This window comes from Mustela nivalis (genome assembly GCF_964662115.1).
Source record: "Mustela nivalis genome assembly, chromosome: 8".
Taxonomy (NCBI): Eukaryota; Metazoa; Chordata; class Mammalia; order Carnivora; family Mustelidae; genus Mustela; species Mustela nivalis.
Window position 1 is genome coordinate 75,801,896 of NC_139027.1, and position 24,182 is coordinate 75,826,077.

The 24,182-nt window shown below is 43.6% G+C and overlaps 2 protein-coding genes across 11 annotated transcripts in view; one reads left to right on the plus strand and one right to left on the minus strand.

Moving 5' to 3' along the window:
• DYNC2LI1 (dynein cytoplasmic 2 light intermediate chain 1) overlaps positions 1–20,374 on the plus strand; it is a 68,322-nt gene extending 47,948 nt beyond the window's left edge. For 3 of the 7 annotated variants that reach the window (XR_014315995.1, XM_082746960.1, XM_082746957.1), the window contains one exon: positions 18,750–18,952. Coding sequence is in view for 3 of the 7 variants with exons in the window: in XM_082746960.1 (XP_082603086.1) it covers positions 18,750–18,920 (171 nt within the window). In the remaining 4 variants the exon portion in view is untranslated. Of the gene's footprint in view, positions 1–9,628; positions 10,135–14,805; positions 14,943–18,357; positions 18,400–18,749; positions 18,953–20,171 lie in introns of those variants that run through there. The other 4 variants (XR_014315994.1, XM_082746959.1, XR_014315996.1 and 1 more) reach the window with 4 other exon arrangements.
• Positions 1–24,182, minus strand: part of ABCG5 (ATP binding cassette subfamily G member 5) — a 41,350-nt gene that overhangs the window by 13,872 nt on the left and 3,296 nt on the right. For all 4 annotated transcript variants that reach the window (XR_014315991.1, XR_014315992.1, XR_014315993.1 and 1 more), the window contains 10 exons: positions 20,563–20,699; positions 20,369–20,467; positions 15,215–15,347; positions 11,443–11,582; positions 10,750–10,879; positions 10,071–10,284; positions 9,783–9,988; positions 8,874–9,012; positions 5,367–5,552; positions 977–1,089 (listed from right to left, as the gene is read on the minus strand). Coding sequence is in view for 1 of the 4 variants with exons in the window: in XM_082746948.1 (XP_082603074.1) it covers positions 977–1,089; positions 5,367–5,552; positions 8,874–9,012; positions 9,783–9,988; positions 10,071–10,284; positions 10,750–10,879; positions 11,443–11,582; positions 15,215–15,347; positions 20,369–20,467; positions 20,563–20,699 (1,497 nt within the window). In the remaining 3 variants the exon portion in view is untranslated. The remainder of the gene's footprint in view (positions 1–976; positions 1,090–5,366; positions 5,553–8,873; positions 9,013–9,782; positions 9,989–10,070; positions 10,285–10,749; positions 10,880–11,442; positions 11,583–15,214; positions 15,348–20,368; positions 20,468–20,562; positions 20,700–24,182) is intronic.

Consider the following 24,182-nt stretch of genomic DNA (forward strand, 5'->3'; position numbering starts at 1 on the left):
TTCATTTTTAGATGAAGCAATAGTGAGTGTTCTGGGCCCTGGCTTCATTTGAAGATAGAAATGGGTTTGTTTCCATTTGGGGTATAAACTCATTACCATAGTACTGATAAAGATCATGATCACTTATGATCATCTAGTACTGAATATCCTAAGGTTACTGCTGTTACCACCTAAAAATGTTTAAAACAATTACTAAATTATGCCAATTCTTTAGTTGCCTTCAGGGAGTGGCCTGGGATTTTCATGGCCAGAAGGACCTTGTTATGCTCCCACTGCCTCTAATGGGATAGGGGAACAGACTTTTGCCAAAAATGGCTTTACTCAGCTATACTCTACATACATTTTTAGGGAACAAGAAGCCACTGCAACCTGCTTCAACCTGTTCTGTTCAGTCGGTATAAAAACTGATTCTAGGGGTGCCTGGGTGGTGGCTCAGTCAGTTAAGCATCTGACTCTTGGTTTCAGCTGAGGTCTTGATCTCACAATCATGGGATTGAGCACCGTGTAGGGCTCTGTGCTCAGTGCAAAGTCTGCTCTAGGTTCTCTCCTTCTGCCCCCCTGCCACTCACGTGCACACAGACTCTCTCTCAAGTAAATAAAATCTTTAAAAACAAACAAAAAAACCTGATTCCACCCAGAGTATACCTCAGTGTACTTAGGCCTGTCATTTTTCTTCAAAGATTTTATTTAAGTAATTTCTACCCCCAACGTGGAGCTCAAACTCAACCCCAAGATCAAGAGTCACATGCTCTTCCAACTGAACCAGCCAGGCGCCCCAAGTCTACAGTTTTCTGAGAAAATCAGAGTGGCCTTAAGCTGATGGCCTTTGACAGGTGACTAACTTGCCTTTTACTCAAAACAGTGTTTTAAATCTATTATAAAATATAACTTGTATTTAAAAAATACATTTCCCCCAAGGAATCACTTCCTCAGAGTACTTTGTAAAAAAAATAATATTCCAAAATAGAGTACTTACCACAAGTGAAATTCTGTCCATAGAACTCATTGACTATAAGAATCTCAGAGCAGTATTTTTGGAATGTAAAATAACTGAAGATTTTTAAAGGAATGGACATTTCTTCTGTGTTTCTGAAGAAAAAAAAGAGAGCAAGCTGAAATTCAGTAGGCTCTGATAATAGTCCTATTAGATGAAAAGAAAGGCAACCCTCAGCCCTCATTTTATGTTTCCCATTTTGAAGATAGTTTTTATCTCTCATGAAAATTGTGCTCACTGTGAAAAACAATTCTGAGAAGTACAAAGATAAACCACTGCCCAGAAATAACTGTGGTTAATATTTTGGTGATATGTGTAACATGTATTATAAAATTGTACGTAAGTGGAATCACACTCTTCATGCTCTTTTCTAACCTTTTTTTCAACTAAACATATGCGTCAGGCAGCCTTCGAAGTCAGTAAGCATAGCACTCCATCACTTTTAATTATAGCTCAGTGGTCCATTATAGTAGAAATCTTAATTTAACGCTCCCCCGATGATGGATTGGTGTCTAATTTTTTTTGATAAGCATCATTGATATAAACATAAAACACACACATAACTCATCACTTTAGAGGGTATTTGTGATTAAACAGATATTTGGTGGATCTAGTATGTGAAGTGAGAATTAACTATGATACAAGGGGAGAGGCTAGAGAGAGCAAGCAGACAGATGTCCATTGTAAAAATGAACTCTGTCCCCTCTTCAGTCTTTTTGCTGAACTTAGGGCCTCCTCTGTCCACTATGTAACTTATATCAGTCAACAAATATGTATTAAATTCTATTTGTGAGGCACTAGTTCTAAGTGTTTGAGGAAGTCAAAAGAAGTGTCCTACCCCTAGAGAACTCACAGTGTAATCGGAGACATAGAATATATATCCTTAAGACTATAAAAATACATAGTGGTAAACAATTTGTACCAAGTATAATAATCCAGCACATGTCCATGACATTGTTGTACTTAGTATTTATGGTTTTTACCTATTCCCAGGTGACCCCCCCAAACCCCACGACTTTCAGTTACTGGCAATATTCTAAGGCACAAAATTCAGTCAGCCCATTGAGAGGCTGCTAACTGGAAAGGACAGGTAGGAACCCGGGTAGGAAGGAAAGAAGGGGAAGGACATTCTAGGAAGGAAGGACGGTATGAGCACAGGCATGTCAAGGACTGCATACAGGAGTGAATAGGCCAGAAGGGCTGGAACAGAGGACCTGAAGCTGAGTTTGGAATGCCAGCCAGGAACCTGCTGTTTTGGACCCTTGCAGTGGGTTGATATTGAAAGACCATAAAAGCAGTGTTTTAGGAAAATCAGTGTGGCACCAGCAAGCAGAGGGATCATTAGAAGGGCAGATAAAGAAAAGCAGGAAAGCAAAAGGGAGCAGGTGACGGCAGCAGCTCAAGGATTAGATGACAAAGGATGATGCCCATGAGAGTGTGGCTGCCCAGCTGGCCAGAAGGTTACCCCCTTAAGCAGGAACCACACACCTTCATCTTGCAGTGCACCCCACAGGGTGGAATACTACAGGTAAAGGCCTCACATGTATTTGTGGCGAGACAGCAATGAAAAACCCCAACAGAAGCTGGGGACTATTCCAGTGCAAGGGCCATCCAGGGGAAGAGTGTAGTCATTCATTCACTCAATTCAGTAGATATTTTCTGCAAACCTACTTGGTTCAAAGCCTTGGGCCAGCCACTAAGAAGAACTATAATGATGAATGAGGCATAGCTGCTGGCCTCGAGTCTGCCGTCCTTGGAAAGGAAGGCTGCAACAGAAGTGGCAGGCTTTCAGAGAGCTGATCTATCCAAGGGAACAGCAAGCAGGTTTCGTGCAGGTGGCAAAGGGACACAAACAGGTTCATGAAAGACACGGGACGACAATCAGGCTAAATCACAGAAATCCTTGGAGTATTTCAGAGAGGAATGAACTAAAGATCTAAATTTATTGACATGGGACTGTCTACATTATATCATTAAATGCACACTTAACTCCTTCACAATAGTACAATCTCATTTTCATTAAAGATTATATGAGTCTAGCAAGATACACAACAAAATTTAAGTTGTGAGACTTCAGTAACTTTAACTTTCTTCCTTATACACTACCATATTGTGTACAGTTTTTCCCCCAAAGAACCTGCATTATTTTGTATGTAGAAAGAACAAAGCTATTTCTGTTTGTGTTTAGAGGAGGAGGCAGCCAAAAATGCAAATGTTGCAGGCACGCAGTCAGGAAAGGCAATGACTTGAGGGAAGAATGTGAACTTTATGATGAGGAGGTCAATGGGGCTGGCCCCTGAAGAGCAGAGCTTCAATTCAGTGATGGGAGCAGAACCCAGGTGAAGCCCTGATGTTGAGGTTTTGAAAAAAAAAAAAAAAAAAAAAAAAACAGGAGACTTTGGTAATGCTGGCCACTGCCTGCCTTTTCAGAACAATAAATTTCCTTTTTCTACAAACCAAATACACAAAATAGTGCCAGACTGACTGGAACAAGTAATGATTGCAATATTTAAGAGATGGGGTGCCTGGGTGGCTCAGTGGGTTAAGCCTCTGCCTTTGGCTCAGGTCATGATCTCAGGGTCCTGGGATTGAGCCCTGCACTGGGCTCTCTGCTTGGCGGGGAGTCTGCTTCCTCTCTCTCTGCCTGCCTCTCTGCCTACTTGTGATCTCTCTCTCTCTCTCTGTCAAATAAATAAATAAAATATTTAGTAGGAAAAAAAAAATATTCAAGAGGTGATCCTGCCCAACGTTGGATCTGTACCTTGCTGGCTTGATTTGATTTGTGCATTTTTTATAGAGGCTAACAATCATTTTTTTTTTTTAAGATTTTATTTATTTATTTGAAAGACGGAGATCACAAGTAGGCAGAGAGGCAGGCAGAGAGAGAGAGAGGGAAGCAGGCCTCCTGCGGAGCAGGGAGCCCGATGCGGGGCTCGATCCCAGGACCCCGAGATCATGACCCAAGCCAAAGGCAGCAGCCCAAACCACTGAGCCACCCAGGCGCCCCGAGGCTAACAATCATTTAAGCAACACAAATACAGTGCAATAATGGCATCATAAACAAGGTCCTCCTGGATTAATCAAAACCAGCTCACTTTGCTTTGTGATATTTCACCTTTCTATAACTCACTACAGCTTATGAAGTGCTTCTGATTATCTCATTTGCTTCTCATGTTTCCCTTGTGGCAGAAGGGACCAGATCACGAGCGCCCTTTTATAAATGAGAAAACTAATTTAGATAGAAAAGGGACTTGCCCGCGGTCATGTGGCAGATATAAGGCAGAGGAAGTCTCTGACTCCTGGGTCAGTCCTCTCTCCAGGGAGCCACGTGCAGCCTGGGAGTCTTCACAGTGGCTTGAGTGGAGCAAAGTCAAGTCCAACCTGAGTTTTCTTACCCAAACATGAATTGTTCCGAGAGTGAAATAATTAAATATATAAATATAATAATTTTATCTGTAGATGCTCTGGAGCTTTTTTAAATTAAAGAACCAGCTACCTTCACATTTCCTCAGGGAACCACCGCTCACATCACTCACCTGGGACCACTGTCACCCTTCTAAAATTTTCCATCCTTTCTGCTGCTTTTTAATTTTTTTTTAGAGATTTTATTTATTTATTTGACAGAGCAAGAGAACACAAGCGGGCAGAACAGTAGGAGAGGGAGAAGCAGGCTCCCCACTGAGCAGGGAGCCCGATGTGGGGCTCCATCCCAGGACCCTGGGATCATGACCTGAGCTGAAGGCAGAGGCTTAACCCACTGAGCCACCCAGGCTCCCCTGCTTTTTTAAAATATATGTGTGTATATATATATTTTTTTCTCTTGCTTATTTATAAAGTGCTTTTTATAGAAATTCACAAAACAAAAATATGAAGAAAAAACTAAATTACCCAGAGATAATTACTATTAACATTTGTTAACATTTGTGTCCTTCTAGTCCTGATACTTTCTTGATCTTTTATCATGCAAGCTCTTATCTGACTGTTCTTACTTCCTAAAAGAAAACAGGGGAATAGAGAACCAGAACAGAGACAGTGCCAGGGCGGAAATGAATTAAATGCATGCAGTTTGCTTATAGTAAGAGGCTGTGAGTTTTTCCAGAGAATGGATTGGTTTTCTTCCTCCTGTTACAACATGTGAATCATATGAATAACACACCTAAATTGTCATTTCCTGATTCTCAGTGTGAAGACATTTTACTGAATAAATGGTAAATAGATCAAGGTCTAAATAATGATAAGCAAGCACTATAAACTCCCCAGACCATAACGTGATATCTTTAGCCCGTGTCACATAGCTTTCCTCTTAATTTGTTATCGAGTGATCATTAACCACAAATCATCAATGAAAATCCTCTGAATTGTTGTATCTTACCTTACTAATCCAGAGCCCACAAGTATCCCAGCAATGCAGAGCAGAGCCACTATGCTGTTGACCACATTTGGGTTTTGGACCATACCAAGTAGCACAAGAGTTAGAAATTCACCAATTAAGTGGGGGGCCAAGAGAGCAGCAGAGAAATATCCAAATCTGGCAACCTCGGGATATAAGCCCAGAGTCCTGGAAAAACATAGGGTCTTTAGTTTCCTCTCCAAGGATTATTTAAGAAAAACACCACACGTGCCTTTCATGAATAAGTCCATGGTGGTTAGTCAGTGGGAAGAGTTTGTGGGGTAAGCCACACTCTCCTCTGAGAGGCCTTTTCGGAACAGAGCCAAACTTGGAGACCATTTAGTAGCACTACAGTTGTTTCTCCAGCTTCATGTACCACCTGTTCCCTTTCACAGCTTCTTCAGTTCTCAGAGGAAAATATTAACACGTGTTGCACCTGGGTAGCTTAGTTGGTTAAAAGTTGCCTTCAGCTTAGGTCATGGTCCTGGCGTCCTGGGATCGAGTCCTGCTTCAGACTCCCTGCTTGTGGGGAGCTTGCTTCTCCCTCTTCTTCTGCCATTCCCCCTCACCCTGACCTGGCTTGTGCTTTCTGGCTCTATCAAATAAGTAAATAAAATCTTAAAAAATATATATTAACGCTTGAACAGTGATCACAACTGGAGCAATTAGTAGAGTGGTTGAACTCCCCAGGCTTCTCCAAAAATAACCACGTTCTGCCTATGCTGGCACTGCTCCTGTCCTAGCTAGCCTACTCTCCCAGTGTTAAGGGCTCACTCAGCCTACTTCTCTGCTCCTCCATCCCGGTTATGTGGGGTTGCTGCCAGTGTGAAAACCCTTCACTGCCGCCATCCTCTGGTGAATTAGCTCTCCCAGGTCTGTTCCATTCCATTCTTGTCTTTTATTCTACCAGCCCCTTCCATTGATTTGATCTTCATTTTCTTGTAAACAGACTTTCCTACATCCATGCCCCTTAACTCTTAAACTCCTTTCACTAAATACACTTCCTAGATAATAGTATGTCCTCAACAACCATTAGTTATGGCTGCTCTCTCTTCCATCTGTAGAGTAAGGAAAAGGAGTTGGCATGTCTCGTAGGCATGCCTCCTGACCACTCTCCAAGGCCATCTATCTTTCCTCTCATACAAATCATGAAATTTGCTTGTACTGTTCTCTTTCTCAGTGCAATCCTTTGTGGCTTTTATGACATTCTCTCTCACCTTTGATGATCTTATGATATCTGTACCAGGGTCAGTCTTTGCATTCCGATCCACTGTCATTATCCTCAAGGTCTTTTTAACCTTCCTGATTAGCCATCAACATCAACACTTCCTAATTAGGTATCCTGATCTGTTCCAGTGGCCCCATCCACCTAAGCTTCATCACTCACCAAATCTTGGACTTAAATTTTACTCAGAATTATTCCATTTTCCCAAGATTTCAGATTCTAAAAGTGCTCTGATTATGGTGTCCCTCCAGCCTCCTATTTCCCCAAATCCCAAGCTACCTCAGGTCCTTACTGCCCCCACCCCCTGCTATTCTTTGCCTTAGCAGTGCCCACACCTTGGAAGCCCTGTTCTTTAACTTAAATTCTCTCCCTGAAGGTGTGCTGAACAAGGCATATTGCTATACTTATCAGATCCACTCTCCTTCACCTGACCCCCAGATCCCTAATTTTTTCTCATTGTAGCACCATCTGTTCACTCCTCTTTATGGAGTCTTCTGTTGTACATAATATGGTGCCTAGCACTTAGTAGGCATTCAACAATTATTTCTGTCATTTAATTGAAGTATTTGCTACAGTAACAGCTGTGCTGCTACTGGAAATGATTGACTTTTTATGCCTGACTTTTTATCAAAAATAGTCATGACCTGTATGCTTACACTGAACCTAGTTTAAAACTGCTGTTTTCTCAAATCTTTTTTTTTTAAAGATTTTATTTATTTATTTCACAGCTCACAAATAGGCAGGGAAGCAGGCTCCCCGCTGAGCAGAGAGCCCAATGGGGACTCAATCCCAGGACCCTGGGATCATGACCTGAGCCGAAGGCAGAAGCTTTAACCACTGAGCCACCCCAGGTCCCCTGTTTTCTCAAATCTTAAAAGTACTTTCTCATGCACAGTTTTTCGTGCTTCACAAATTCTAAAGTGCATAGGACCTACCTGGGGCATCCTTTTAAACACAGAACCCAATTCAGTAGCTGGACCGGCGATTCTGCATGTTAGTCAAGCTCCAAAGTATGGCTGATGCTGGTCCATGGGCCACACTGAGTGGCAAGAGTCTAAATTAGCAAGGTCTTCAATTTTCAGCAACCTTGATTTACTCAAAAATAACTGGATTTTTAAAAATCTGCTGGATTTTTAAATCCCTGCATCATGCAGCCTGATCTAGACAGGTCTGTGCTTTACATCATAGATTAGAAATTCAACATGCTCCCAAGTGTCAAAGAACAAGGAGGCTTCATCAGGGCCAGCAGGAAGGCCCTGTGGTCCTTGCCATTATCCTCAGTGAAGAGCCCAGCCTCCTGCTAACTTAGAGCAAGTTAGCACTCGCCAGAATGATGCCAATTTCTAATCACCTGCGCCAAGACCCTCCTACTCTTCATCTGGAAGCTCAAACTTATTAGGCGCTGGTTTGTCTTTAAGTTATGTATCACTTAGTTCATAGTAATTTTTCATCTCACATATCATGGGTCTATACACTGGCTATGTTAGGAGCACCTGCTTATGAATCCCATGGCTCTAAGAAAGACAATATCTCAAGAACTGCCTGAAGTTCTCTTGGGACAACAAGCTAGGTACCATTACTCTACTAGAGGCTCAGAATACCAGGTACTACCCCCATCTTAAGGGAAAGCCATGGGATTTAGGGAAGATACTTCTCCCTAGGATGACAAATCCTACAAATAACTACCCATTTTTGGACTTCTATTTTTTAAAAGCTCTAAGAAACAAATAGCAGCATTGTCTATAAGCCATTACTCACAACCTAAGAGCATCAGGGATACTTCATGGTTTCCCAGTGCCTCTTCCCATAGCCCCTCTCCTGTCACTCAGGCCCACTCACACCAGCCCAACTCTGATGTCGCAGGTGGGTTGGTGGAACCTCAGGCCGAGTTGCCGCTCCGGCTGACAGGAGCCATGCTTCATCAAGATGCAGCAGCTAGTTGTTGCCCCTACACCTGGATCCCAAAGACTTCAGGGCAGTTTTCTCTGCCCAGGCCCCGCAGAGGATGTGGGACATGCCAGTCCGTGGCACCATGTAGTCCTGTGGTTCTGCTCTCAGGTCCCATGTGACTCCAGCCAGGTTCTTTTATTTGTCTTGAAGCAAAGGACACTGTACTGGTCATTGATGGCCAAAGACAGACCTCCAGGGCCAAGAAGAAGGAGTTCTTCACCCTGGAACTCCTCCTCCATCAGTCCCAGTGACCATGTGGAACTTGCCAGGAGGCCTGACCCAGAAGGACTGAACACCTTTGAACACCCCCTTACCAGTAGCATACACTGCTGAATATCATGGTGGCAAGGACACTGAAGGGGAGCACATGCAGCACATAGGCCAGCAGCATCTGCCACTTCTGGTACAAGCCATCTTGGCTCTCCTGGTCGCTGACAGTTCGCAGCACAGGAACTGGAAACAGAAGGCAGGTTTCAGAATAGCCAGTCACGACACAGCTCAAACTGAACTTGAGTTGTCAGGGCTGGGTGGTGGGGACCAGCTGGGACTTCCTAGTCTTGGAAAGTGGGGACTGCTGTCGATAGAACTTTAAGTACTTCCCACCACAGAACTCTACCCTACCTGAATTACAGTATGATTGCATAAGCTGTCAAAGTTTCTTTCTTTCTCTCTAAAGTCAATGGAGGGTTGTCACAAATTCAAGAATATATGTGCATAAGGGTCATGAGGTAGTTTGTCCTCTTTTTGTGCAGGGTCTTGGCACAGAACATCAGGCAATTAGGCACTGCTGCTGGATTCTCACTGAGTTTGAAAATTAAGTGCTAAAATCGGCTCCAAAAAGAATAGAATAATGCCAAGTTGGCAGGTATCTGGGCCTCCAGGGCCTGTACATCCTAATGGCAAAGATAGGAATACCAGGAATGATCTTTTAAAAAACCCTTCCCAAACCCTGCCCCATCAGCAGCTTCTAACTTCTCGTTTCTCTGGATCCTTAGACCCTTAGCGAGATCTACTTGGTGAACTAATTCACACTATGAGGTTAGTAACTCCGTACTTAATCCTTCCCCAGGGGGAGAATCTGGAGAGAGCCAAGTTTAGCTCAGTGAAATACCCTTATAATAGTGGAATCTTGCAAGATGCCAGCTGGAGAGGAGAGATCATCCGGAAGAGGGGAAGTGCCCTCCCCACCCCTAAGGGGGCACCTCCTGGGCATGGGCACTCACACAGATTGACAGCGTTCAGCATGCCTGTGTATGGGGTGGCACCCACTAACTGGTACAGGAGCCCCACGCGGTCCTGGACAGCGCCCTTCAGCACATCGCTTGGCACCCGCAGAAGGTAGAAGATGAGGAACAAACCCATGATCAGATTCTGAACAAGACGCATCATCACCGCCAGCTTATTTCTCATTAAGTTCCTTGTCACTCTCCTGAAAGCCAAACAACCTCGCTTTAATTCTCTTTCTCTTATTGGTGGATGTCTAACCACCTACAACAGGGTGAAGTTCTTACCTCAAGAGAACATCCAGTTTAGAGAGAGCTCCAGGAGAATCTTTGGTTTTGAAAGGAACCATTGGTAATGTTTTCAGGTGTTTTGTTCTTTCAATATTTTCCAAGGTTTTGCGATAAATTGCTGATTCTTTGTAGACAGATTCAATCATTTGAACTCTCTTGTAGGTTTCTATTTCCCGTTCTTTGCTTTGGGTATCCACTGATGTCAGGTCCACTAATTTTTTTTTCCCCAAAAGAAATGACCCATGTGTTTTTAAATGCATACATATGCACAATGGCTCATAATGTATGTTTTATCATTGATTCAGGAGTACTAGCTAGTACCTCATCCCATCAGAATAATACCTGGTGATCATGCCCACCTGTAAAATCAGAATATTTTAAACCTATCAGCTAGGCCTTGAGGATTCAACTGGGGCTGTCTGGGAGAATTTAGAAGCTGTGCTGATTCTTCTCTGACAAAGCGAACATGCAGCGATTTAAGAGAGGCCCCCACCTCATTCTGATAGGTCATCTATGGCAAGTTATCTGATCTAGCCAAGTTAACTCCTTAAAGAGTGAAATTACCAAAACAAAAGCAAGAATAAAATCCACTAGTGCTGTTGACATCTAGGCAGAAATCTGAGATGACAAAATTGAATGATCATTCATCATGGGAAATGTGGGGGAAAAAACTTACTATAAAAGTCAAAAGGGTTTGAATGTTCGGGACAAGGGTAACTGCAACCACTGAAGAAATCAAGCATTTCTGCTGGTGTCCCACAGAAAACCAGCTCTCCGTAGCTCAGAATGGCGATTTTATCAAAGAGCTGGTGGGAGAATCGATGGCATTAGTGTATATCAGGTCACCATATCCTTCTGGAGAATAAATTTCCAAGCAGTCAGTCCCTGTTGATCTCACCCATGCATCGGGATTCTTACTGTGCCCACTGGAGACACACAAAGCATGTTTCTATTTTTTTAAATCTGAGTTGCCAGTGTGTTATTGTGCTGCATCTGGCCTGGGCCCAGATGAACTCCTGGACCTGGCCAGTGGTCCTAGGTTTGAGGGCCAGCCATGTTCCTGAGTGAGTGACCTTGGACCAGATGTTTGTTTGACCTCAGACCCTTGATTCAATTTCGCATCATTTCTAAGTCTCCCTCTTTTCTGTAAAGTAGCAGTACTGATACCCACGTCATAGGATTGTTGTGTGGACCAAAGAACTAGTGCAGAGAAAGTATTTGGTACATGGTAGGTGCCCTTCCCATATCAGGAGCTATTGGCCCCAAGAGCCCTGGTTGACGAGTACTAATCTCTACCTCACGATCCCCAGCTCAACACGTACATCTACCCACCCTTGATGAGTTAAGCAGGAACAAGAGTCACCCTCACCTGGAAGAGCTCAGAGCGTGGCTGATGGATGGTGACAATCACAATGCGGTCCCTGTGAGCCAGCTCTGCCAGGAGGACGACGATTTGATTTGCTGTCATGCAGTCCAGGCCTGTGGTAGGCTCATCAAACAGCATGAACTCTGCAGGCAAGAAGGGTCAGGTTTCTGAGTCACTGACGAGACTGGGCTCTGGACTCTAAACTCAGAATTTTGAATTACTGAGGCATCTTACCCCATCCCATCTTAACCTATCCACACAGTGCACCGTTAGAAGTACCTACATGTAAATGGCTTTCAGCCCGAGTCCAAATGAGGGAACCTTACTTCAGAGACGCAGCTCCAGAGCACATCTTGGCCTTAATCATTAAAGGGTACAGGGCAGCAACAAGATCACGCCTCTCAAATGTACTATGGATTGCTTGGGCTCTGTCCAGAGGACCATGACAAAGAACAAGGGCTGACGAGTGGGCACCAAGTTGTTTTCAAAAGGCTAGCTAAGAGAAGGCTGGTTAAAAAGACATAACCTCAGGGCACCTGGGTGACTCAGTCATTAAGCCTCTGCCTTCAGCTTGGGTCATGGTTCCCAGGGTCCTGAGATCAAGTCCCACATCAGGCTGCCTGATTGGCAGGAAGCCTGCTTCTCCGTCTCCCACTCCCCCTGCTTGTGTTCCTCCTCTCGCTGCGTCTCTCTTTAATAAATGAAGAAAATCTTAAAAAAAAAAAAAAAAAAAAGACATAACCTCACTTCATGTGAAGCACTTTCGAACGTTGACAGGGTCTTTGCACAGCAAAAAACTGCCTGATAAAGTCTGAGCTGGGATAGGCATTAAATTCTTTAGAAGGTTTAACTGCAGCTATCTACCCAGAAAGTGAGAAGGGCTCTTAAGAATGTCTCTCTTGGGGTGCCTGGGTGGCTCAGTGGGTTAAGCCGCTGCCTTCGGTTCGGGTCATGATCTCAGAGTCCTGGGATCGAGCCCCACATCGGGCTCTCTGCTCAGCAGGGAGCCTGCTTCCTCCTCTCTCTCTGCCTGCCTCTCTGCCTGCTTGTGATCTCTGTCTGTCAAATAAATAAATAAAATCTTTAAAAAAAAAAAAAAAAAAAAAGAATGTCTCTCTTGGGGCACCTGGGTGGCTCAGTGGGTTAAAGCCTCTGCCTTCGGCTCAGGTCATGATCTCAGGGTCCTGGGAGCGAGCCCTGCCTCAGGCTCTCTGCTCAGCAGGGAGCCTGCTTCCTCCTTTCCTCTCTCTGGCTGCCTCTGCCTACTTGTGATCTCTGTCTGTCAAATAAATAAATAAGATATTTTTTTTTAAAGATTTTATTTATTTATTTGACAGAGAGAGATCACAAGTAGATGGAGAGGCAGGCAGAGAGAGAGAAGCAGGCTCCCTGCTGAGCAGAGAGCCCGATGCGGAACTTGATCCCAGGACCCTGAGATCATGACCTGAGCTGAAGGCAGCAGCTTAACCCACTGAGCCACCCAGGCGCCCCTAAATATTTAAAAAAAAAAAGAACGTCTCTCTTCTTTGCCTTCTAGTGAAGAGAAGGCAGTCTTAGTGGGCCCCTGTGGAGTATCCAGGTGCAGCATGTCCTCTTCCAAGTGCTTATAAGAGCTGAGAGTTCCCCAGTAATGAGGAGAATAACCAAACCCAGCAGGAAAGGCAGGTGACTGGATACCCCATCTTGATAGCTCCTCCCTCCAAAATACACACTTTTTTGTGTATCATTGAAAGTCCTGCTTTAATTCCTGCCATTTAATATGTTCTTTTAGGCACACCAAAACTCATTGACTTTCTATAGCCACCACCCCCACCAGTGCTGCTACTCTAATAACAAGGGACGGGCCAGAGTCCTGTGCTCACGGAAGACCCTAACTGAACATTAAAACACAGATGCAGTGCTTCTAAGTCCAAGAGCTATTTTGTACTTGGATAGAATAACACCAAGAACTATGTAGTATTTCCATTCTGTGGGTTGCCTCTTTGTTTTGTTGACTGTTTCCTTTGCTGTGCAGAAGTTTTTGATCTTGATGAAGTTCCAAAAGTTCTTTTTCGCTTTTCTTTCCTTTGCCTTTGGAGACATGTCTTGAAAGAGGCTGCTGTGGTTGATGTCAAAGAGGTTACTGCCTATGTTCTCTTCTAGGATTTTGATAGATTCCTGCCTCACATTGAGGTCTTTTACCCATTTCAAATTTATCTTTGTGTATGGTGTAAGAGAATGATCGAGTTTCATTCTTCAACACATTGCTGTCCAATTTTCCCAGCACCATTTATTGAAGAGACTGTCTTTTTTCCACTGTGTATTTTTTCCTGCTTTGTCGAAGATTATTTGACCGCAGAGTTGAGGGTCGGTATCTGAGCTCTCTATTCTGTTCCACCCATCTATGTGTCTGTTTTTGTGCCAGTACCATGCTGTCTTGGTGATCACAGCTTTGTAGTAAAGGAGAAGATATTTGCAAATGACACTACAGACAAAGGGCTGATATCCAAGATCTATAAAGAACTCCTCAAACTCAACACAAATAAAACAGATAATCCTGTCAAAAAATGGGCAGAAGAGGGGCACCTGGGTGGCTCAGTGGGTTGGGCCTCTGCCTTCAGCTCGGGTCCTTATACAGTCCTGGGATCGAGCCCCACATTGGGCTCTCTGCTCGGCAGGGAGCCTGTTTCCCCCTTCTCTCTGCCTGGTTCTCTGCCCACTTTTGATATCTGTCAAATAAGTAAATAAAATCTTAAAAAAAAATGGGCAGAAGATATGAACAGACACTTCTCCAATGAAGACATACAAATGGCTAACAGACACATGAAAAAATGCTCATCATCATTAGCCATCAGGGAGATTCAAATCAAAATCAAATCATTAGCCATCAGGAAGATTCAAATTGAGATTATCACCAGTTAGAATGGCAAAAATTAACAAGACAGTAAATAACAAGTGTTGGAGAGGATGTGGAGAAAGGGGAACCCTCTCACACTGTTGGTGGGAATGCAAGTTGGTATAGCCACTTTGGAAAACAGTGTGGAGATCCCCTAAGAAACTAAAAATAGAGCTACCCTATGACTCTGCAATTGCACCACTGGGTATTTACCCCAAAGGTACAAATGTAGTGAAAAGGGCCATCTGTACCCCAATGTTCATAGCAGCAATAGCCACAGTTGCCAAACTGTGGAAAGAACCAAGAGGCCTTTCAACGGACAAATGGACAAAGAAGATATGGTCCATATACACTATGGAGTATTATGCCTCCATCAGAAAGGATGAATACCCAGCTTTTGTATCAGCATGGATAGGACTAGAAAAGGTTATGCTGAGTGAAATAAGTCAAGCCGAGAGAGTCAATTATCATATGGTTTCACTTACTTGCAGAGCATAAGGAATAATATGGAAGACATCGGGAGATGGAAAGGAGAAGTGAGTTGAGAGAAGTCGGAGGGGGAGACAAACCATGAGACACTGTGAATTCCGAGAAACAAACTGAGGGTTTTGGAAAGGGGGGTGGGGAGGTGAGCCTGGTGGTGAGTATTATGGAAGGCACAAATTGCATCGAGCACTGGGTGTGATGCATAAACAATGAATTTTGGAAGACTGAAAAAAATTAAAAAGAACTATGTAGTATTTCCAAAGAAACTGGATCCCCAGTCTAAAGAACCTCAGTGATGTCTGTTCCACACAAACCCCTTTCCAAATGGAGACTGTAAAAAAAGGACTGAAAATGTCTGCAGACCCATGGAAGACACCCAGGCAGCAGCTAGTAGCAGTTCTGGGTCCCACTTACTGGGATCCTGGAGGAGCTGGGCTGCAATGGAGACCCGGCGCCGCTCGCCATTGGAAATCCCCCCAAGGTTGCAGCTGCCAATCAGTCGATCTGCCACATGGCTCAGACTCAGTTCCACCATAACTGCGTCCACCTGCAGGAAACACAAGTCCAGGAAGGCTGGTCATTGCTGGGCTATTGCTCCAATTCATGGAGTTCTGATGGCATGGGAGAGGCAACATACTTCCCTTGAGTGCTCGGGCCACTTTCAGACTCACCACACCCTAGGGAAAACATGCCTACTATGATAAAATCCAATTTGCTCTAAGTCATAATATAGTACATGTGTCACGTTAAAATAAATTAATATAACTGTTTTTTCAAAAGTCTCTAGAGCAGCAAAAACTATATTTGTTTCAGGGAAATTCACCAGGAAACAAGGAGAGGTCACTGGACTCATATTTTCAGATGCTGCATTAAGTCCAGCATACAGAAAAATCCCCTAAAGGCATAGGGACAATGCAGTTTTTTTTAATGTTTGGTTTTTGAAATTTTATTGTTTTTTTTTAAGATTTTATTTATTTGACAGAGATCACAAGTAGGCAGAGGCAGGCAGAGAGAGAGAAGGGGAAGCAGGCTCCCTGCTGAGTAGAGAGCCCCCGGGATCATGACCTGAGCCGAAGGCAGAGGCTTTAACCCACTGAGCCACCCAGGCGCCCCTGAAATTTTATTGTGTTTTATATGTGTTAAAAAAAAAAAAAAAAAGTCCTGATTTGGTTTGAACGAACCTTGGCTACCTTATGTAACCCAAATAAGTCCTGGAGTCCTGTGTGGTCCAATCTCGGTGTGATTTTGCATCAAATATAATCAAGCTACCAAAAGTAATTAAAAATGATGCCAATATTTATTTGACTCTCTTTAAAAATTTTCCAGGGGACCCAGTTTATAACCTGCATCCACACTTAATATCCTGTCTCACAGTTCTCGCTGTATTTATCTTGGACTCTGCCGCACCCTGAAACTATCTCCTTAGTCTTCCTCAACTCCCCTACAACAATAACAACTAGAAAAGTTCTTGACTGACTTTCTAATCAAGGAAGTTGGGCTTTTCCTTCCCCTCCTTCTTTCCTTCCTCAGCTTAGCCCATCTCCAGAGACCCTTTCAAAAATCTCTACTTCTGGCCCTGCCTTGCTGATTACCCCTATCTGCATAGGGCCCTGGGGAAAGCAGCTAGAAACAGACTGAAAATACTTATATATATGGTAGTGAGTTTGATTCCCATATACCTCTAATGAGATTGTGTTACTTTTATAATGAAAAAAGAAACAAAACACTGCATTAAAAAATAACAACAAATAGGCTGGAGTAAAAGAGGGGATGATTTGTGGGACAAAGTTCCCGTGGAGCCAGGGGATGAGATCAGCAGCATGGGGGAAAGGTTTGACCAAAAGAAGGAACACATATGAAATAAACCTAAAGGAATAACAAGGTTAAAATGCATAAATAAACCAGTATGATTTATTCTGGAAAAAAGAAGGTCCTCCTTTTGCCATCAGAATTGAAGGATTCTGGAATTGAGTTTTGCTTGGCATAGCCAGGTTGAAGTGCTCACCAGCCAGGGCAGATTCCTGAGCATCCCTTTCATCTGCTCTGCAACTCCAAGAAAGGAGTAAAGCTTGCCCCTCCCGGCTCGGAAGGGATGGACATGTATTTAACCTGTTTCACAGGACCCAAAGCCTTTCCCGTGTTTAGCAAACGTTGCGAAACTACTGGGGATGGAATGTACAGTGTCTTAGAAGGAACCCTTGGGATCATTGGGATGCACTGGGATCATCAACCTCTACGCTGTATGTTCTCAGATAAAACTGACTCATTCCTCACATCAACTCCAAGAGAGACACATTATTATCTATTTATTACAGAGGAGAAGATAGATCCTCAGAGAGGTGCATAACTTGCCCGAGGTCAAACTATTTTGCCTGAGGTCAAACTGTTAGCAAGTGGCAGAGCTGGGGCTGAAAGACCTGTCTGTGTTCTCTCAAATGGTCCATGAAGCTCAAGGATTTGCCAACAGTCCAGCAGACACAGCCTGCCCATGTCAAGCACAGCTTTATGTTCAGGTTCCTCAGAGGAACCTGTATTATCACCTGTATTATCACCACCACTTCCTTCTCACTAAATTACTTTATCAGGATTTTATACCCTATGGACTAGATTTGCTCAGAAAGTACTTTCCAGCAGAGAGAACTTTTACAGGACTTTGAGGGACTGCCAGTGCCAGAGGAACATTTACTGGAGGGAATTTTTTTTTTTTTTTTAAAGATTTGAGAGAAAGAGCACAAGCAAGGGAGCGGCAGAGGGAAAGGGAGAAGCAGGGTCCCTGCTGAGCAGGGAGCTCGATGTGGGACTGGATCCCAGGACCCTGAAATCACAACCTGAGCTGAAGGCAGATGCTTAACTGACTGAGCCACCCAGGCACCCTCAGGGGAAAGTTTTTTGCCATCAATCGATTTCAAGGCATCCATGAATTTTCTGAATATTTATGTGAGCATGAGCATTTTCTGGAGAAGAGCTCAGTGGCATTCTTAGATTCACTCTCTCTGTGGGATATGTGATATAAGTGGATCACCAACTCAGAAGCATCTGTTTATGATGGCATTCCTGCCACCCAAATACAAATAGGATCTTCTCCTGCCCCTTTTAGAGACAGAAATACTAAAGCAAGCAGAAAGTCTGCAGATGAACTCCTCTATCACTCACAGTCAGGGCTACTGTGAACATGCCTGTGCTTCAATATGGGCTGAAGACAACCTCCATTTCCTCTCATCGCAATGGGATTCAGGAGATCCCAGAGCTCAGGAAGACATGATGGGAGCTAGAGGGCCTGGGTTCGCATTCCAGCTCTGCCCTTCCCAACTGTCTGATCTTAATCTCGTATTTCAGGAGATATGCCTCCCACATAGGGTTGATGCCAGGATACGGTGAAATACTGTGCATGAGCAAAGCCTGACTGATGCCAGCCAACTAGGAGAGTTCAGAGTACACACACACCTTGTTTCATTGCACTTTACTTTACTGCATTCACAGATAACGCATTCTCTACGAACTGATGGTTTGTACCAACCCTGTACTAAACAAGTCTACTCACCCCATTTTTTCAATAGGATTTGCTCACTTCATGTCTGTCTCAGTAAAGTATTTTTAAATTAAAGTAAGTATATTGGGTTTTGGGTCACCTGGGTGGCTCAGTGGGTTAAGCATCTGCCTTCAGCTCAGGTCATGATCTCAGGGTTCTGGGATCAAGCTCCACATGGGGTTCTCTACTCAGCAGGGAGCCTGCTTCTCTCTCTTTCTCTGCCTGCTGCTCTATCTGTGATCTCTGTCAAATAAATAAAAACTTTTGAAGAAAAAAAAATTTTTTAAGTATATTGGGTTTCTTTTAGACATAATGCTACTGTACACCTCACAGACTGGAGTATTAGTGTAAATGTAACTTATACGCACTGGGAAACCAAAAAACTCATTGGACTTTATTTTGATATTTGCTTTGTTGCAGTGGTCTGGAGCCAAACCTGTAGTATCTCTGAGGTATGCCTGTATAACCCAGTTGAATGGTAAGAGCCTTGCAATGCCTTCTGAGCACTCTACGGTAACCTCCAGGAAGGAACGAGAGCTAGGCATCCCTGTGAGGCTGATGGTCTTTCTTGAGGGCCACACTCCTTGCTAAGACTCCTCTGGAATAAAAGCTATCCTTCAGCACTGTCTAGGACTCTCAAACAAAAAAATGCCCTTTAACCACCTGGGCATTATATCAAACAAATCTTCTGGTACTTGGGACACAGCTTAGACCTAATATCACTCTCCAAGCCCTGTCTGAAAGTCCAGTGCCAAGGACAGATTGAGCAAGTCCCTAGTGACAGACGCTGCAATGCCTGATAAAAATGGTGTACCCTCAGCTGATATGGAGGACTTCCTTGGAGCCTCAATGGCATTAAAAAAGGCCGGCCTGCAGCCTGAACTGTAGATATAATTTGTGTGCCCACGTGGAGCCTCACCACTGTGGCTTCGCTGAAGCCTCTGAGGCTGATGTTGCTGGTCTCCCCCCGTGACTCTGAGGGTTCCCCAGGGAACTGTACCTGCTTTGGAAGTGGCACATCTCTGTATCCTTAGTTCCCTGTTTTCAGTCCAGACAGAAATGAGGCAACAATTCCAGGTAAGGTCCCCACAGGCTTACCTATGACTACTGCCAAATTAGATACATTTAAAGCAATAGATTGAAACGTCAGAAGAGGAGACAAGTCAATAGTTACTTCCTTTGTTAACTTAATATAGTTTGGATGAGACACATTCAAAAGGCCTCAAAGAAAGCTGAGAAAAATCTCAATAGGGCAAAGTACAGTGAGGAAAACAACCATTATTATTCAAACACAGAGCTCCTAAAACAGCACCATCTAATAGAAATATAATATAAGCCACACAGAATTTAAATATTTTAGTAGCCATATTTTAGAAAGAAACAAGTGAAATTAATTTTAACATATTTAACCTGGTGCAGCCAAAATACACCATTTCAAACTTGTTAACCAATATTTTTTTATGAGGTGTAGCAAATGCAATTTTAATTAGGGATGTAATTAAATGCAATTTATTTATTTATTTAGTTTTTTTTTTAATTTCAATCTTTTATTATTATTATTATTATTAAATTAATTTATTTATTTTCAGAAAAACAGTATTATTTTTTCACCACACCAGTGCTCCATGCAATCCGTGCCCTCTATAATACCCACCACCTGGTACCCTAACCTCCCACCACCCCGCCACTTCAAACCCCTCAGGTTGTTTTTCAGAGTCCATAGTCTCTCATGATTCACCTCCCCTTCCAATTTACCCCAACTTTTAAAAATTAATAAGATATTTCACATTCTCTTTTTTCAGACTAAGTTTCTAAAATTCTGTGTGTACTTCCCATTCATAGCACATCTCAGTCAGGCCCGGCCACGTGTCAAGCGCTCAAAGCCACAGGTGACCAGTAGCTACCATACTGGACAACACAGGTCTAGACTAAAGGGATGAAGACTGGAGGGGAGAAATGGGCAAGTAGACGGAAGCAGGAGTGTGAAGCCCCATAGGCTGATACCCTAAGAGGACCGCAGGAGGCCCAAGGCTACCCACCTTTCTCTGGAAAAACCCCGGGGAGCCCTGGCGCACAGCCAGCAGCGCCGCATAGCGTAGAGTCTCCCGCACGGTCAGGTTGCTCAGCAGTGTGTCACTCTGCGAGAGAGGGAGGCAGGAGGCGTCAGCATGGCTGAGACCAGGCTGAGACCAGGCTGTGGGTGGCTGTGGCAGGGTCCCCAGAAAGCACCCACCTGCTGGACATAGGAGAAGCAGTCCTGGAACTGCTCCCTGCGCAATGGCTGGCCGTTAACAAACACGTCCCCGAGGAAGGTCCCTGTGCGCCGCAGCCTCCCGGACATGGCATCCAGCAGCGTGGTTTTCCCTGAGCCTGTGAGACAAGAAAATAAGGCCAGAGAGGACTCCCTCGATGAGGCATTGCTGGGCTGTCCCCAGACACTCAGTTGGTCTAGCACCAACTTGCTCTTTCCTAACCCCCCTGGGTCAAACTCTACCAATGAGCCTTTCTGGCTTGTCTCCTGAGTCAGAGAGGGACAAGCCAGTCAGGACTGGAGGAACTTTGCCTGTTTATGGGTTTTTACAGCGGTTTTGAGTTGAAAAAGAAAATATAGGCAGTTTCTTTCCCCTGGTTTGGTTTTTCTTGGGTTAGAAATTAGGTGATACCATTAGGACAAGGCACCAACCAGTCCCTTCTGTTCACAGTGGACACAAACCTACATGAGCCCAGAGAGTCAATGGAGACAGGAACCAGCATTGGCAGGCTACTAAAAAGTTAAATTAACAGAGGAAATAGGCAGAAGGTTCTGAACTGTCTGAAAAGATAGCAAGAGAATTCTACCAAGGATATGATGATTTGTGCAAAACGAAGAGAAGATCTTTTGTTCAAATATTATAAAGAAACTGCCTCTTGCCATGAGGGATACAAAGATGAAGCCAAGCTCCTATGCAGTGGTTTTCTTAACTAACCCATGGCTGACCAAGCTCAGGGTTAGCTCCAGCATCTTCAACAGGGTGGGAAGAGAGGAGGGGGACTGTAAAGAAATGAAATGTGGTATCATTCGAGCTGTCTTTCAAAACATGTTCTGAAACTTCCTGGTCATGATCCTAGGCCTTGTATGTGGTTCTGAATAGAATCTTCCTTGACTTCCCTTTCTGGGATCCAATCTCCACTCTGACGAAAGGTCCAAATGTCCTGGAGCCTGGATCCCCTCACAACATCAAAACTGACCTGGCTGAGGTCATCAAGGTTGCTTCCTTGTTGCCACATCTGGTGGGCACCTTCCTGTGTGCTGACCTCTCAACAGCATTTATACCATTGCTTGCCTTTCTCTGTAAAACTCTGTCCTCTGGCTTTGATGCTACTTCATCCTCTTGGTTTTATCCCTCTGTTCTGGCTGCTTCTTCCCAGCATCCTCTGGGTGACACTCAGGGTTCTTTCTTAGGCCTTCTGGTCTTCCCATGTGACACATTCCCACTGAGCAACAGAGCCCCAACTTGCTAGCCAGCATGCAAGGGAGACACCTTGGAGGTAGATTCTCCAGCCCTGCTCAAGCCTTCAGATGACTATAGCCCAGCAGACTTCTCACTACTACCTCAAGAGATACCCCAGATAGAACTATCCAACAACGTCACTTCCAAATTTCTGACTCATAGAAATCCTGAGAGGTAATAATGATTTTTATTGTTTTAAGCCACTTAGTTCTGGGATGCTTTTGACATAGACACGGATGGCTTGGGGCGCCTAGGTGGGTAAGTCAGTCAAGTGTCCACTCTTGATTTTTGGCTCAGGTCGTGACCTTGGGGTTGTGAAATCAAGCTGTGTGTTGGGCTTGTGCTCCACACACAATCTTCTTGTCTCTCTCCCTCTGATCCTCTCCCCACTGTGCACACTCTCTTGCTCTCTACAATAAATAAAACCTTAAAAAAAAAAGGTCTCTTTTTGTAAGATATTTCAACTATTTATTAACTCGTTAATGAAAGGACCAGCAGAGTGAAAAAGCTCATTCAAAAAAAGAATACAAGGAGAAAAAGGATACAAGAAACTAACATGTATAATCGATGGAAAATAAACCGTCAAAAATATGATGCAAAGTTAGACATGCAAATAGTTAATGCCCTAGAGTATCACATGAAAAGGTACAGGTAATGAAAGAAAAATAGACAAACTGAACTTCATGGAAGTTTTAAAATTTTGTGCCTCAAAAGACACTATCCCCAAGGATGCCTGGCTGGCTTGGTTAGAGAAGTGTGTGACTCTTGATCTTGGGGTCATGAATTTGAGCCCCACACTGGGTATAGAGATTACTTAAATAAATAAACTTATAAAAGGAAAAGGGACACTGTCCCCAGTATAAAAAGACAACACACAGGATGCTGGTGGAAATACTTGCAAATCACTTATCTGGTATTAATTAATATCAGATTAATATCTGAATGTATAGAGTGCTTCCAAAACTCAGCAACAACCAAAAAAACCCCAATTAACCCAATTCAAGATTGGGTGACAACTTAAACAGACATTTCTCCAAAGAAGATATATGAATAGCCAATAAGCATATAAGCTTTAGGGAACTGCAAATTAAAACTGGAATGAGGGCACCTGGGTGTCTCAGTCTGTTAGGTGTCTGCATTCAGCTCAGTTCATGATTCCAGGATCCTGGGATGGATCCCTGTATTGGGCTCCCAGCTCAGTGGGGAATCTGCCCTCTGCTTGCCCCTCTCATGCATGCGCATTCTCCCCCAAAAATAAATAAAATCTAAAAAAAGAAGACAAAACTGCATGAGATACTACCTTGCACCCTTTAGGATGGCTACTATCAAAAAACTGGAAAATAACAAGTGTTGGTGAGGATGCAGAGAAATTGGAATTCTTATGCACTGTTGATGGGAATACAACATGGTATAACCACTGTGAAAAACAGTATAGAGAGGTTCCTCAAAAATTTAAAAACAGAATTACTATATGACCCAGCAATTCCACTTCTTGGTATATCCACTAAAGAACTGAAAACAAGCTTTCAAACAGGTATTTGTCCACCCATCTTCATTTCATTATTCACAATAGGTAAAATGGGGAAGCAACTTAGGTGTCCATTAATGGAGAACAGATAAGCAAGTATGGTACATATATCAATGGAATATCTATTCATTCTGCTTTAAAAGGGAAGGAAATTCTGACATAGATTACAACATGGATGAACCCTGAGGTCATTATGGTAAGTGAAATAAGCCAGGCACAAAAAGACATACAATATGATTCCACTTATATGAGACAGTAATCAATCATAGAGACAGAAAGTATAATGGTGAGGCAAGAAGAAAGGGGACTTAGTGCTTAATGAATGTAGAGCTTCAATTTTACAAGATGAAGAGCTAAGGGGATAGATGGTGGAGAGGGTTGCACAACAATGTGAATGTATTTAACACCACGGACCTGTACACTTAAAAATAGTTAAGTGGTGGGGCGCCTGGGTGGCTCAGTGGGTTAGGCCGCTGCCTTCGGCTCGGGTCATGATCTCAGAGTCCTGGGATCGAGTCCCGCATCGGGCTCTCTGCTCAGCGGAGAGCCTGCTTCCCTCTCTCTCTCTCTGCCTGCCTCTCCATCTACTTGTGATTTCTCTCTGTCAAATAAATAAATAAAATCTTTAAAAAAAAATAGTTAAGTGGTAAGTTTGATGTGTATTCTACCACAATAAAAGAAGAAAAAAATAAAAGGTTAATGCCCTGAAGGGTAATAAAACCATGACCTTTGGGGTTATCTTCCCTGAAAGGACATAAATTCTAACTAAATAGTCCTCTGCAAGGGAGAAAGCAGCCCAGAGTCTAGGTCCCAACTGATAGTAAATATTGAGTT